Below are 15200 nucleotides of genomic sequence, written 5' to 3' on the forward strand. Positions count from 1 at the left end.
TGCTGTGTGTGACATGGAGAGAGCCCCACTTGGCTCCCAGATCCCAAGAGGAGTGTGTGGCATAGGCAGTTAGGAAGAAAGCCGTTCTTTGCAGTCTCGGCCCATGTGATCTGGAGTCGCTATCATGGAATCCAATTATGTCATTTATTTAGAGTCACTTTTGGGAGCCGAACTGCCCCTGGAGCCATTCCAGATAAGGGATTGCTATTGTAAAAGCACATGGCTTCACTGTCAATGATGAGTGGCTGCAGGTCCCAGTGAGAGAGTTACACTGGGGAGCCAGAAGGCCTGCAGGCAAATAGCACTGTTCACAACCTCCTCAGCTGCTGTCCATCCTTCAAGCGGCACGAGGCTGTCCTCTCTCTTCATTTCCTCCTTGTCATAGGTTTGATGGGTATGGCCAGCAGCACTCCTCCTGCAGCCTGGTACCCTCCTGCAGCTGGTCTTCTCTCCTTTTTTTGAGCAGAGCTGATCTCTTGATGTGGGAAGGCTCTTACTGTGACTCATGTTGCAAACAGGGCAGGAGCTGAAACTGGGCCCCTTGGTGCAGTGTCTCTACCTCTGGGCCTGAAGTGGATCCTGCTAATGGTGAGGCTGGGCAAATTCAGCCTCTGGCAGCCTCTGCTTTTCCCTACGTCCCCAACGATCTTCCTCCAAGCGGGTCTCTCACAGATGCTCGTGGTCCCTGTTGACTTGCCTATGGCTCTCCTTTGCAGTGCTGCCCCTCCCTGGGACACCACCCACTCTGTCTAGTCTGCGGTGCTGTAGGCATGGACTTGGTCCTGTCTGAAAAGAGTTTGTCTGTCTTAGATCCCCATTACCATAGGATCTGAGCACCCCACACTCCTTAGTGTGTTTACCCTCACCATGCCCAAGGGTGATGGGAAAGCACTCTTCTCCCCCACTGTACTGGTACTAGAGAGATGTGACTTCCCCAGTGCTACACAGGAAGCCTGTGGAGGAGTCAGGCATTGAACACAGCTCTCCCAAGTTCTAGGCGAGTGTCCTAACCACTAGGCCATCCTTTGGGACTGTTGGACACTTGGATGAGGAACTAGGAGGAAGGGGCACTGACTGGCTTCTCTGAAGTCATGTCAGGTGGTGACAGCAGCAAGATGAGCGGGGTAGGGGCCGGAGGTTGGGAACTACATTTAATCCCTTTCCTTATAGCATCTGGCAATAGCTTCCTTTGTGTCCCATTTGGGGCTGATGGCTCTCAACTGATGCCCAGTTCTGCTGCTTCCAGACCCTTCCCCTCACAGTCAAGCTCCCTCTTCCATTTGGGTAGGAAAAGGGGGTTGTGTTTCCTGTTTAAAATCAGTGTTCCTCCCCTGCTCCCACTGTAGAGACTACAGCCAGGATCTGCTCAGAGCCCTCCTTTAGCATCCCCACCATTAGGGCAGGAAGGAGGCAAAGCCTCATGTCTTCTTCCAAAGGCAGGGGCTAAGACCGTCCGCTGGCTTCAGTCGTAGGCATCCCCCACAAACTCAGTTGCACTCACCACCTTATGGCCCCAGGAACCAGCCTGCTGCTGCTGTTTGGGGAACTGTCCTACCACTTTTCAAGCTGCTACTTCCCTCTCCATGGGAATCCTCCCAGATAGATGCTCCAGCTCACTAGAGCACATGAGGGCATTCCCATTTACACTGCTCTGTTCTGCGGTGTGGGATGGACTCCCAGAGCACCTTGTTTGTTAGTGTCGTGGAGTGGCTGGCATCGCCCTAACTACCACCCAGCCCAGGTGCCCATACTTTTCCCCCTCCATGGCCTGCTGTCCCCTCCTTCTCTCTGTGGCTAAGTACTGGGCACATCTGGGTGTGTGCTGGGCCCCAATGAGCTGACATAAGCTCTGGTGTATGACGGAGTGCAGGGCCCCTCAGATCTCCCTTTGGTGCTGCCCAACAGTGCTCAGTGATGGGGGTGCTTCTGACTCCATTTCCCATCATTCTGGGGGAGGATGCTCTGGGGAAGCCTTGCTGTGGGGCTGAGCTCAGATGCAGATACCCTGAGATCTGAGGCACTCCAAGGGTCAGGGGAGGGAGGGAAATCAATCTGCTGGCTGCTGGGACCAAACACCTGCTTGATCAGACTCTGTGGGGGCACGAGAGTATCTGGTCATCCCCCATTCAAGCCCTTTGTGGCTCTCTCTCCATTTCCACGATAGTAACCTCAATACATCCTATCCCTGGGCCACAGTGCAAGCTGCCTGCATTCTCCATGCTGGGTTTGCTGCATCCGATGCCTACCACGAGGGGCCCTGCACATTCTTATAGTCCCCTGGCCAGCTCATGCGCTGACGGAGAGGGGGCTGGGCGCTGCTACCTCCTCTGCAGCCAGGGCTGCCCCTCTGGGCACAGTGTGCAGAGCCCTGGCAGAGGTGGTCACTATGGCAGCCTGGCTGGCTGCGATCCCGTTCTGACAAGTGACTGGGAGCTGCAATGAGGCAAATGGGGACACTTAGTTCTTTGCACTGGCATGAGCAGGGCTTTTGGGGGCTATGTTGGCAGCCTGCACCAGCCCTTCTGGTGCGGGGGTTCTCCCCCTTCCTGGGCAGAGGGAGGGAACTGGTAGTCTCTCTATACAGCATGTGCCTTCTCAGAGGCTGCCCTTGGCTCTGCACTTGGAAAGGGGAACAAGGTGACTATTAGGCAGCTCAGACTCTCGGAGCTAGAAATTCCCTAGCAGATCTGAATCCCTCTCTTTGGGGAAGGCATAGGAGTGTTAGGAGGATCTGCAAACCCTGCTGACAGCAGAGAAAATCCAAAGGGCCCCAGAGACATGACACACACGCTGGAAACAGCTAAGTGAGACTCAGCCTGGGGCAATATACATCCTGCAGCTGGGGAAAAATAACCCACAAGCTCGATCCTCAATGGGAGGGGAACCCAGAGAGCAGATTACTTCCCCCTAGGCTGAGAGAGACTCTGCAGGGATGGGGGGTTGGGGGGGAGGGAGCAAACAGGACAGGAGTTTACAGTGAGATGGTTGCAAAACATCAGTGATATTTTGGGGGCTGGGTATGCAAAATCCTCAGTCCCAGACTGGGGACTTTGGAGAGATCTCACCTCAGATCCCGCACTCAGTGCTGGGGCCCTCAGTCCCAGACAGCTCACATCCTGGGACTGGAGGGGTCAATTTATGAGGAGAGATTAATAAGGCTCTGTTTAGGCTGGCTCGGTGATCACTAAACATGAAGGGGGAAGGTGATGTTTGCAGATGTCTGAAGGATGTAAACCCCAAGGAGGGGAAGGAATCTTTAGGGCAGTATACTGAGGTGTAACTAGAGGGGTGGGATGAGACTAATAGGGGATATTTTGATTTAACCTCAGGAGATGTCTTGTGTCTGAGACATGGATGAGTCTACAGAGGACGGGGTGGGGGACACAATGCTAGATTGGGACAGAGCCCTAGAGAATGTGATGGAGGGATTAGATGGGCCCAGGGTTAGACGGGCCATGGATCTGCTCTAGCACAGAAGGGAGAGGGATACCAGACGGAATGGTCCATCTCCCTGTTGTGGACCCTGTTCACTGGGAATATGTCCACACTGCAGCTGGGAGCAAGCCTCCTAACTGGGCAGACAGACTCATGGGTCCTAAAAATAGCAGTGTGGACACACGTTACCGACAGAGGCTTGGGCTAGCCACCCAAGCTTGGACCTAGGTTACAGGGTAGCTTGAGCTCTAGTGGCTAGCCCGAGCTTCTGTCGGTGCTGCACCATGCACACTGCTGTTTTTAGCATGCTAGCTCAGGCCCTGCTAGTGTGCTTCTGTCAGCCCAGGCTGGCAGGCTTGCTCCTACCTGCAGTGTAGACCTACCCCAGTGCCCACCCCTCAGAATTTGTCAGCTAATTCCTGGAAGCAGCTGGTGGGGGTTGTGGGATCTTGCTGCACTCATGGTTTCTCTAACTTTGCCAGGAACACTCAGGAGTAGCACCTGCGGGATGCTTGATGCCCCATACCAGCTTGATTCTCTGAATGGCATCTCACCGAGGCCATGTCTGAACTGGGAAAATGCATCAAGTCCCCCTTAGGATTAACTATGACCAGCTAACGTTTTTTAAACACGCCTGCCTTATCCACAGTAAGGGCAAAATTGGGTTGAACATCACATTAGTTAAGACATCATAGTTATGGTGTTTTCTAAAAAGATGCAGTTTCCCAGTGCAGACAAGGCCAGAAAGAGCAGGTCCTGGGGCAGGAACCGAACAGAGTGACCTTTGTGGCCCTCATGCCCAGGGTGGCATAGGCAGTGGGACAGCTATGTTGCCCATGGGGGAAATGTTGGTCCTGGTGGTAACACATCATTTTTCTCTTTCCTGGCATTGCTGTGTTGGGAGCAGATCATATGTACACAGTGCTGGCTGTGCCCTGCAGCGGTGTGGGACACAGCAGAGGCCCAGGAGCAGAGGAACAACCAGTGTGTGTCCATGCTGCCTGCCATGCTCACAAGTATTTCTCTTGGCGCTCTGTGCCCAGTGACACTGAAGGGCCTGTACTTCCTGTGCCACATACCCAGTGTCTAGAGCTTCTCACGCCAAGCATTGCCAGGTGCATGATCTGGCCCCTGCTGCTCCCCAGCCAGGGAGTTAATGTGTCTCTCATTGGTGGTTCTAGTGTGCTAGAATTCATTAGCTCCTCTGGTAACATGGACAGTGAAGATCAGAAAGTGAATGTTGGGGGGGAAAGAGCATGCAGGTGAGAGGCCACGCGCACAATGTGTAGATGACAAATCCTAGGTAGGTGCAAGGTTTGCTCAGGATTTTCCTGCCAAAGGAAAACAAAATCTGTGTGGGTCCTTGGGGTGGTGCCCTGAGTGCCACTCTAGGGTTGGGGTACAAAAATTCAGATCAGGTTCTTTCTCATCGTTTGTGGCTCATTCCCTCCTGTGCCTTGGGTTAGCTCCCAAGCTACTGCCCAGGCTTTCCCAGCAGCAGCTGCAGATCTGGGATTAGCTTGTGGATCCCCCAATGCACATGGACAATATGTTGGCTGATGTGGAGGGAAGCTGGGGCAGTGGAGTGGTGGGCTGGGGGAGGGACAGGGCATCTTTGTGCCATGCACTGTTTACTGTTCCAGCTACAAGGCAGCTTTGTTCTTCTCTGCAGGACACTCTGAATAACAACTCTCTAGGGAAAAAGCACAGTTGGCAGGAGCGGGTGTCCCGGTCGTCATCCCCCCTGAAAACTGGTGAGTCCCAGGTTCTCAGCAGGAGGCTGCTTCTCTCACTCTTTCCCCTTCTGTCTCCTGGCAGTTCCTCCAGTGCCTGGATCTCAGAGGAGCAACCACAGTGCTGCATCCTCCCAGTGCCCCTTCCCTCTGGCCTGTGTCCAGTGAGGTGGGTGCTGTGCTTATCCACAGGCTGATGGAGGCACATTCGGTCAGCTGGGAGTTGATTCCCCTCTGCCTGCCCCCTTTTACTGCGTACCTGTCCCCAGCTGGTAAGGTCCTTCCTTTCCTGGTGTCCTGGGAGCTGGTAGCATTCCAGCTTGGACCAAAAGTGAGAGATGGGTTGTCCTCAGATGTTTTTGTAGCAACCCTGGAGCATGAATAGCGCTTCTGGGGGTAGCATTCAGGAGGCAGAGCTCAGGATAAGCTTCTGTTCCTACTGTGGCCTATGGATATGCAGGAAGATAATCTGAATATTGTCCAGCTGGCATGGGATATAGGCTCAGCAGGGAACTCTTCTTGGGCCCATAACCTCAGTCCCAGCCCCTGGGTAGGGTGGGGGGCCTGGCAGCAGCTGTCATTGCTGATGTTTTGGGTGTGTCCTCACTGTGTATCCCAGCACAGAGTGCTCCTAGGCTGCTTGTGCTCTGGATTTGATGGGTGGATGTTGCTCTCTTTTTCTCTCTCTCTCTTGCCCACCCCCCAGGTGAGCAGACCCCTCCCCATGACCACGTTTGCCTAAGTGATGAGGTCAATCACCAAAATAGCACAACCTCCACCAAAGATCGGGGCACGTCCACGGAGAGCCCGTGCCGGCGCACGGCTGCCACACAGATTGCCCCTGCCTGTGTTGTCTCCTCCCGGGTGCCTGAGAAGCACCAGGCTGCCAGCCGGCTCCCACCCCACAACCCCAGTGTGGTGGTGGTGACAAGGGGGCCGGAAGCCCACCGGGACCGCATCCGCTACCAGACGGACGTGAGGCTAGAAGCCACCGAGGAGATCTACCTGACACCTGTGCAGAAGAACTCGGACCCACTGGAGCCTGAGAAGCCCTTCCTGTCGCAGTCCAGTGAGAACCGCATGTCCATCAGTTCTGACATTGACACCTCCAGCTACCCCCCACTGACGGGGAAGCCCAACCCCTCCATCAGCGAGGAGGACGAGGTGCTGGACTACATGTCCTCGCCCGAGAAGATGAGCCTGCCCAGGACCTCATGCAGCAGCAGCAGCAACGGTGGCTACCGGCATGGGCACAGCCTCCAGAGGGCGTCCGTGAGCTCAGACACCAGTGCCCTCTCTTACGACTCAGTCAAGTACACGCTGGTGGTAGATGAGAACGTGCAGCTGGAACTCGTCAGCCTGAAGCAGTGCTACTCGGGCTACAGCGACGAGAGTGACTCAGCAACCGTCTACGACAACTGCGTCTCCTCACCCTATGAGTCGGCCATCGGCGAGGAGTATGAGGAGGATGCGCTGAAGCGGGATTCAGTCTGCCTGTCTGAGGACTCCACCCCCGAGGCTGACATCCACTTCTCCAAGAAGTTCCTCAACGTCTTCATGAGTGGCCGGTCGCGTTCCTCTAGTGAGTCCTGGGCTGAGTGGGGAAGGAGTGGTACGAGATGGGGCTCAGCGTAGATTGGGCTCCTCCAGTGAGTGCTGAGGGTGGGGGTGGCAGAGGGCTTTGTAACTGTATTGTAAAGTGATCCCGGTTCCCCCCGACTTCTCCCCCCAGCCTGTGGTAACGGACTTTTAGTGTCCAGTCAGTACATCTGACTGGATACTGCCAGGTCTGCTTTTTGACTGGACTTCCCAGTCGAAAACTGGACACTTGGCAACCCTACCCATGACTCACAAATTGCAGCAACCTCTAGTCACTCAGTCCAAGACTCCTTTCGTCTTAGGTGGGGGCTTGTAATTAACTTATTCTTAGTTATGTTAATAGAAGGATGGGTTCACAGTCATCAGGAGGCCTGTTGTGATTTGCCCACCCAGTCATTAGTGCCTCGCTGTTTAACAGTACAAGGCAGCAGAAGGAAACCCGTGGTTTTTTGGGGGAGACCTGTAATTTGGGAACCCCCCGTCAAATGGCCTCAAATGTGGTTCACTAACGCTACCCTGCACCCTGATGAGGCACACCAAATTTCAAAGCAATGCGAGTAACCATTCAGATTTTAGAGCACTTACAAGAGTGGAGTTTTAAAGCCTATAAAATGGTGGGACTGGAAACAATCTAGCTGTTTTTCTACATTGACGCACGCATAGTGTAAAAAATGTACATTGTCTTGAATACCATTCTCAGTTTGGATCCCCCAGGGCACCATGCAGTACCTTGGAGTGAAACTCGACAGACTCCCATTTTGATCCCTAGATGTGTGCAAAAAAAAAAAAAAAAAAAAAAAAAAAAAATTAAAAAGCTACCTGCACAGTATATCCTGCTTCAAATAGGATATGCAGCCATGTCTCTCTCCGTGTCCCCTAGAAATACCCCTTTGGTCTCTATCAGGTCCTCCTGCCTATGTCCTCAGCTGGTGAACCATCTGTGGTTTGCTGGCTGAGAATAGTATACTAGGAAAAGGGTGGGGCTTGTGTAAGCCCCCACTGGCCACCAGTAATGTCCCCCTAGCTTGAATTTCCCCCCCTTGGCTGTGCTGCTCATATTATCCCTCCCCCAGAAATACACCCTGTCTACCCTAATGCCCTGTTCATATCCTCTGCCTTCCTGGAGTTCGCTGGACACAAGTGCCGTTCTGATGAACCACAGCTGGTTTGTCAAACAGGGACTTGGAAGCAGGAAGCCTCTACTGGTTCTCCAGCTCTCGGGGACATTAATGGAGACCAGGGTCATTTCTGGGGGGTAGGGCTGGGGTGAGGAATGAGATTACTCCCACCTCATTTCTGGTCTTTGAGATGCCTGAGGAAATTGCCCACCTTTACCCCACTACAGTTCTGCTGTCCAGTTCACTCTCTGGGACTCTGAGTCTGAGTCCAACTGGGACCAAGCCCACTTTATGGAGGCCAAACTCTGGTCACTTAATTCTCCTGTGACCTATTCTGCTCCTGTGAGTTCTGTGCGGGCGCCCTGGGCAGAGTCCGCCTGCCAGCCAGCAGTTCCTGCGTGACTGGTTCCATAGCGCTCCCCACCTGCCCCATGCAGAAGCTACAAAGGGTTTCCCTTCTCCACTTGACAGTTGCTCTATGGCACCTATGCAAAAGCAGCTCGTGAGTCTCAGTCCTTTTGTACACAAAGCCACCAGCTCATCTGTCTCTGATTTGGCCTCCTTGAGCAGCCCGAGATGGAATGGGCCCAGGAGAATTGAACTCTCAGTATCGCCCAGAGGGGTCGCTGCAAGGCTGGGGTGTGCTGTGAGGAAGTTGGCTTTGCTTCCTGGGCTGTGCCTGTTTCTAGAGGCCTTTGGGAGCAAATGCCTTTCACTAGTGTCACATTGAAGGGCTTTCTGGAGCTTTGTGCAAGGCTGAGTTCTCTGGTCCTCAGCTGGGCGTGAGGAGAGATGCAGTTCTACCAGACAGCCCGCTCCCGCAGCTGGCATTGACATGCCAGTCCTGAACGCCCCCCCCCCCCCACGATACCACATAAGGAAACCCTGAAGTACATGTCAGGGCACAGCTGCTCCAAGAGTGGGTCCTGAGAACAGTCTCCCTCATTCATCCCCCTAGAGACTGTAACGTTCCCCTTTGCAAACACAGGTGCAGAATCGTTTGGGCTGTTCTCCTGTACGATCAATGGGGAGGAGCAGGAACAGACTCACCGCGCTGTCTTTAGGTGAGTGTAGACACACCCTACACACCCCAGTCCAGTCAGCCTTTCCTCCCAGAATGCTTGTTCTGCCTCTAGCCCAGAAGATGGGGGAAGGGAGGACTTCCTCACAACAGCTGCTGCTCTGTGCCTGGCTGTACTGAGCCCAGTCCAAACCTCTGCTTCCCTCTCACCAGCACGCTTCTGGGGGGAGGGGGAGCACTAGTGGCCGAACTCTTGTAATTGGCCTGGTATGGTTAGTGTGTGTTTAAATCGCTTTGTTGTTTTTATTATGTTTTCTCTGTAATGCTTTTAGTGTAAGAATAAATGGGCTTGCTTAGAAAGAGCTGTGTGGTAACTTGTAGCTGCTGGCGATGCACTGCTCACAGCCCTCGGGGAGAGACAGCAACGCACAGGCGCTGGCCGTTAGACAGACTGGCTTGCTGGGGATATCACAGTGTGCGGCCGGGAGCTGTGCGGCCTTAAAATCCCTGGGCAGAAGGGAGTGGGACAAGGGCCCTGCCTAGAGACCGGTGATGGCAGGGGTGAAAGTAAGCCGGTGGGGCTGGTATGGCGTCCCCGTAAAAAGCGGCCGTTAGTACTGGCCCTTACACAGCCGACGTTAACGTGCTGCTGCGGCGGCGCTTTAAGCAGGGTCCTTTGCTGCGGCAGTGCTTAACGTCGCTGCCCTTTTTGCGCCCCCGTCAGCTGCCCTGCTGGGTTTCCATACCGGCCGGGCCGCTGACAGGGTGGGCAAAAGGAGCAGCTGCCCCAGGGCCGGCAATTTAAAAGGGCCCGGGGCTCCAACCGCCGCTGCTGCTACTGCGGATGGGCTGGCTGGGGGATGCTGACCCCAGTCCCGCCCCTTCTGACCGAGGCCCTGCCCCTTCCAGGGGTCGGAGCAGGCCCCAGCACTGGTAAGTGTTGAATGTTACTTTCACCCCTGGGGTGATGGCTGGAGAGCTGACTGGGCATTCTGGAGTGGACCATGGATGGGGGTTGGGGGGAGATACAGTAGCAATTACCCTGAAACTGTGGCACAGAGGATTCTCCGTCTCTCCCTGTCCCTAGCTGCTAGGCAGTGTTATAGCTGCTAGGCAACCAGTGCTCCTGGTTGGAAAAGTGCTGCTGACTCCCCCCTCAGGTTTGTGCCTCGTCATGCGGATGAGCTGGAGTTGGAGGTGGACGACCCTCTGCTGGTGGAGGTGCAGGCAGAAGATTATTGGTATGAGGCCTACAACATGAGGACAGGCGACCGGGGCATCTTCCCTGCTTACTATGCGATTGAGGTCACCAAGGATCCTGACCACATTACAGGTACTGGGCCCCCCTCTACAGCTCGCATGTTGCCTCCCAATCCTGACCTACAGCATGCCCCTTGCTATTCCAGCCTATGGCCTCTCCTGAGCAGAGGCTGCCAGTCTTGCTGGGGTGGAGAGAGGATTATGTTGTGCACAAACTTCAGCTAAGAAGCAAGTAGAGACCTAGCCAATTCTGTTCATAGCTCTGTGTCCCAGGACCTCTGCCTGTTCAGAACTTTAGGAAGGGTGCATCCCAAGGCCTGGGATGCTATGGGTGTGTACATGTTGTGTGGACGCACACTGATGCCATGGTGGGGTGTGGGGGGGTGCATGTGCTTGCCCTGATGCTGTGTGTGGGAGGAGGACATTATGCACTGATATGGGGAGGGGATTGCACATTCTCATCTGCTTTGTGCTTTATCTTCCAGCCCTGACCAAGAACAGTGACTGGATGGATCAGTTCCGGGTGAAGTTCCTTGGCTCAGTCCAGGTTCCATATCACAAAGGCAACGATGTGCTGTGTGCGGCTATGCAGAAGGTACAGCAGCCCTCAAGTCCTGGTCTCCCAAGGGGGCAAAGAACCTGTATTCCTGCCTGCAGAGCAAAGTGCTTTCTGAGAAGATCTGGAAGCAAGGCGACCATTTCCCTGGGGATGGGAGGGGGCTGAGACCTCATTTGGCGGAACGAGGGTGGTAAGTACTCATGTGGTTTGGGTTTGTCATAGTCTGTCCCTTTGTCTCCTCCCAGATCGCCACCACCCGCCGCCTCACTGTGCACTTTAACCCACCCTCCAGCTGCATCCTGGAGATCAATGTGCGAGGAGTCAAGATTGCTGTGAAATCTGATGATTCCAAGGAGCAGAACAAGGTAACAAACCCCCTGACCCTCAGCTCTGCTCACATACATGTCCGGGCTATCCCTGCTCCACCTGATCACATTCCTAATGCACAGCATATCGCCCTTCAATCACAGCTCCACATTAGCTCATGCCCACTAAAATAAGGACAATATTCTTACAGAAGCAATGAGATATCCCTGATTTGCACCTCTCCCTGATTGGCTGTTCCTGGACCCCAGAAATGCACCCTGAGGGGTTGGAATGTGCATAGTAGGACCCACCCCTCCCAAACACAACGGGATCTTCCCTCCCAGGGCCCTAGCATCAAATCCAGCCTCCCAGCCCCTTAGGGGAGCAGGATCCCCCTGCACACCAGGCCCTAACACTGAGGTCCACCCTCCCAGCCACTGGGTGCACTACTTCACTGGAATGTTAGTGAGCTGAGCCGCTTTGATAATTTGTGAGCTGTTTCTAAACCCTTCTGCTGCTATTTTGAGTGCTGCTCTTGGATCTGAACAGCAAAGCTCTTTAGATGGACATTGGAGGCTTCTGATTAGCGTTCTGCATAAGTACCCTATGCAGAGCCTACAAGAGGCAGGTGCAGAGCCACATGGGGCCTTTAGGCAAAACCATTCAGAAACCCTTCCCCAGGGGTGATGCAATTTCCCTGCTGGAGTAATTCAATGGTGCCAGGTACTAGCAGCTTGGATTTTACTCAGATTGTATTTCAGGGACACTATTAACTTGATTATTTTTAAAACTAATATTTAAAAATTCCAATTTCTGAAAGGACCCCTTTAAACAGTTGGGCCTGAGTGATGGATTTAATTCCTGTTGTTATTATTTTGCATTCCCATTGTGCCTAGGAGCCCTATTCAGGGACCAGGAACCCTTTATGCTAGGCGCTGTACAAAGAGAACAAAAAGATGGTCTCTGCCCCAAAGAGTTTACAGGCTAAGTATAAGATGAGACCTCAGTTGGACACAGACAGGGGAATACAGGGAAACAATGAGACAACATTCGTTGGCATGATAGGCAGTGGTCTCAGCACACCAGGAGCATAACTGTTGTCAGGTTTTTAGTAGGTGTCACAGCAGAGGAGCTTTAAGGTACATAATGACTTGTTAGTTTTGCGGGTGTTCACAAGGAGCTCCTCCCAGTCAGGTGGGGCAGCATGGGAGAAAGTGCAAAGGTGCTTGTTTGAAAATGTAACAGGCGGGCAATGCAGCATTCTGAATGGATGTGAGCAGGGCAAGGTTGCATTTGTCAAGGCCAGCATGAGAGCCTGGAGGAGAGTTTTAGCAGTGGGGATGGATGGGAAAGGCCATAGCTTAGATATGTTAAATTATTTTCTGCTCCCTGGCTGGGGTTTATAAAGGTCTTTTCAGCAAGGGAAAAACTGACTATACAGGGCAAACAGTGACACTGATGCTAAAAGTGCTCTCAAATGCACAAAGGAAACACAAAGGAACTGAGCAAGAGCTCTGTGTAAGCTCAAAGCTTGTATCTCGACTCTAACCAGAAGTTGGTCCAGTGTAAGATATGACCTCACCCACCTTGTCTGTCAAAAGAAACACACGCGCACACACACACACAAGAAAATGCTATGCCCGCTGTGAACGCTAATAGCTGTCAGTGATGGGAATCATGAGCCTAACCTGTAACAAGAGTAGCTATAGTCCTTCCCAGAAGAGATGTGATTTCACACGTAGACAGTGCCTCTTGCAAGCTCATGCCAGGGAGAGGTTCAAGCTACGAGCTAGAGCCAGGAATTGTGCCTGCAAATGCTGAGCAAGCTTCCCTCAGCTCTCACAAGGCACCTCAGCCCTCGCTCACAACACCCCCTGAAATTCCAGTCCCAGGCTCCACGCACAGCCCTGCTCATGCACCTCAGTCCTGATATGTTATCCCCGTCCTGGACCCACCCCCACTCCCCGCAGCCCTGGCCATGCCTCCCCAGTCCTGACCTGCAGCACCTCACTATATTACAGTCCAGACCTCTGCAAAGCAGTCACCAATTGTGTCCATTTGTATGGAGGTTTATGATGGCAACAAATGGGGTCAGGCCAAGAGACACTTTCATGTGGAACCTGATTCTGGATCTCCACGGGTGAGATGGGCAGTGTGTTACCCTCCTCTGCCCCATAGAGGCAGCACCGTATCACCCTAGCAGTGCAGGCTGAGTCTGACAGCTCTTTTCTCTGTCCCACAGGGTAATAAATGTAGCCACTTTTTCCAGCTGAAGAACATTTCCTTCTGTGGATACCATCCAAAAAACAACAAGTGAGTGCCCAAGGGGTCAAGGGCCTCCATGATCCTGATCCTGGGGGAGAGGCCCCTTTTCCTTTTCAGCCTGCTCTCTACTTATAGACTTAGTTGTGTTCCCTGGGAGCAAGGGTGGGAGAGGGGGGCTTTCCAGCTGTCATAATCTTTCTCTTTCTCCTCCTCCTCCTTCCTATGGGTTTCCCTTCCCTGTAAATGCCACCCACTTTTCCCCGCAGTTGCAGGCATGGACCAGCCCTGGGAGTTGGATGCTTTCTGCCCCAGGGTGTTGTGAGGGTTAAAAGGTATTTGCAGTGGGTTCCAAAGATGGGGCTAGGAAGGTGCAGTGAGTGATTATCGGACCAAAGCTGAGTCACTGGACAGTGGAAGGGTTTTTCCGGTTGGGAATTTTCCCCGTTTCACCGTGCCCAGGGCTGGGCATTTGCACAAGCGCCACAAGTGACTCTTTGGAGTCCTTCTTTCTTGGTGCTCCCCAACCCAATTTTGTCCCCCTGCCACCGGAAGTAGAGTGGCTCGATCCCAGTTTCCATGCCCTTCCTACCCCTCCCCACTTCCCAAAGGGTAAGTCAGGCCTTGCTGTGAATAATTCCTGTCTCCTGGGCTGTTGCTCTAATGGGGCATACAGCCTGGGCAGTGGGCAGACCCCTTCCTCCGCAGCGCAGCCCTGTGCATGGCCTCTGCTCCAGCCTCACCTGCTCTCTTCTCTCCCAGATATTTTGGGTTTATCACCAAGCACCCAGCTGACCACAGATTTGCCTGTCACGTCTTCGTCTCAGAGGAGTCAACCAAGCCGCTTGCGGAGTCTGTAGGGTGAGTCCGGGGGGGGCTATTGCCTTGCCTTGAATTGTGGTGCTCTCACCTGCCATGGGCTAAGACTGGAGCCGCCCAGCTGAGCTGGGAGTGGGGAGCTCTGGTTGGGGCGGCCGGAGAGAGTGAGGATTAGGGTACTTAAACTCTCAAGTATTTTCCATGGCAGTTTGGTGCTGTGTAGAGAAGATCTGGGGGCTGACGTCCTCTAGAAATAGGGGCCAGTTAGAGCAAGACTGCTGTGCTGTGGCTTTGTGACTTGGACACTGGACCGAGAGCCAACAACTGATTTCATAGGAGGCCCCAACCAGCTGAGGCATTGTATGGTGATAACTGTTGCCTTGGGCTGGGCTGAAGCAGGTGCCCTGGAGGTGAAAGGCTCTGGATCCCAGTCCCCTGAGCCACCCCAGAATGGAGCAATTGCCAAGAAAGGTTTGGAACTGCTGCTGTGTGCCACTCTGTGTCCCCGAGTGCCACATAAATGCTCTCAATAGCGACACCACGTGGCTGACCTGAGTCCTTCTAGCTACTCAGTGGTGAGGCCTATGGATCTGTGTCCCTGCCATTTCCCCACTGCTGTGCCATGTCAGGTGAATGGTTCAAGGATGGATTTGGCCTCTGTGCCTCCATTCACATACCACTGCTGCAGGGGGAGGAGCAAAGGATGGAGGGTTTGCAGGACTGCCAGGAGCTGAGACCTTTGTCCTCTTATTGCCCAAGAGCTTTACAGCCCCCTGGAATCCTGGGAGTGCCCAGCAAGAATAGGCTGCTTCCGTAACCCTCTATGACAGGAACGGGGGCCAGCAACAAGCCTGTGCTTGGTTAAAGGGAACCAAACCCCAACAGCATTGAAACAAACCCCAGGGCCTCTTGGGGACAAGATGTGCAAACTTCACAGAGGAGTAGACTGGGATGTATAGGAGACTGAGGGATTGCCCCCAAAAGGAAAGACCGAAGACTGGCACTGGAGACATTCCGGGGGGGCTGACAGAACCGTGGGAGATAGACAGTAGCAGCCAATCGTGCCCTAGGCCCCAGGGGATAGACTA

General features: G+C 53.7%; 1 protein-coding gene across 3 annotated transcripts in view; it reads left to right on the forward strand.

Moving 5' to 3' along the window:
* MAPK8IP1 (mitogen-activated protein kinase 8 interacting protein 1) overlaps positions 1-15200 on the forward strand; it is a 47437-nt gene that overhangs the window by 30664 nt on the left and 1573 nt on the right. For all 3 annotated transcript variants that reach the window (XM_074955340.1, XM_074955342.1, XM_074955341.1), the window contains 8 exons: positions 5108-5189; positions 5875-6750; positions 8874-8949; positions 10067-10239; positions 10652-10761; positions 10971-11090; positions 13274-13344; positions 14056-14154. In XM_074955340.1, the coding sequence (XP_074811441.1) occupies positions 5108-5189; positions 5875-6750; positions 8874-8949; positions 10067-10239; positions 10652-10761; positions 10971-11090; positions 13274-13344; positions 14056-14154 (1607 nt within the window). The remainder of the gene's footprint in view (positions 1-5107; positions 5190-5874; positions 6751-8873; positions 8950-10066; positions 10240-10651; positions 10762-10970; positions 11091-13273; positions 13345-14055; positions 14155-15200) is intronic.

This window comes from Natator depressus, chromosome 6, assembly GCF_965152275.1.
Source record: "Natator depressus isolate rNatDep1 chromosome 6, rNatDep2.hap1, whole genome shotgun sequence".
Taxonomy (NCBI): Eukaryota; Metazoa; Chordata; order Testudines; family Cheloniidae; genus Natator; species Natator depressus.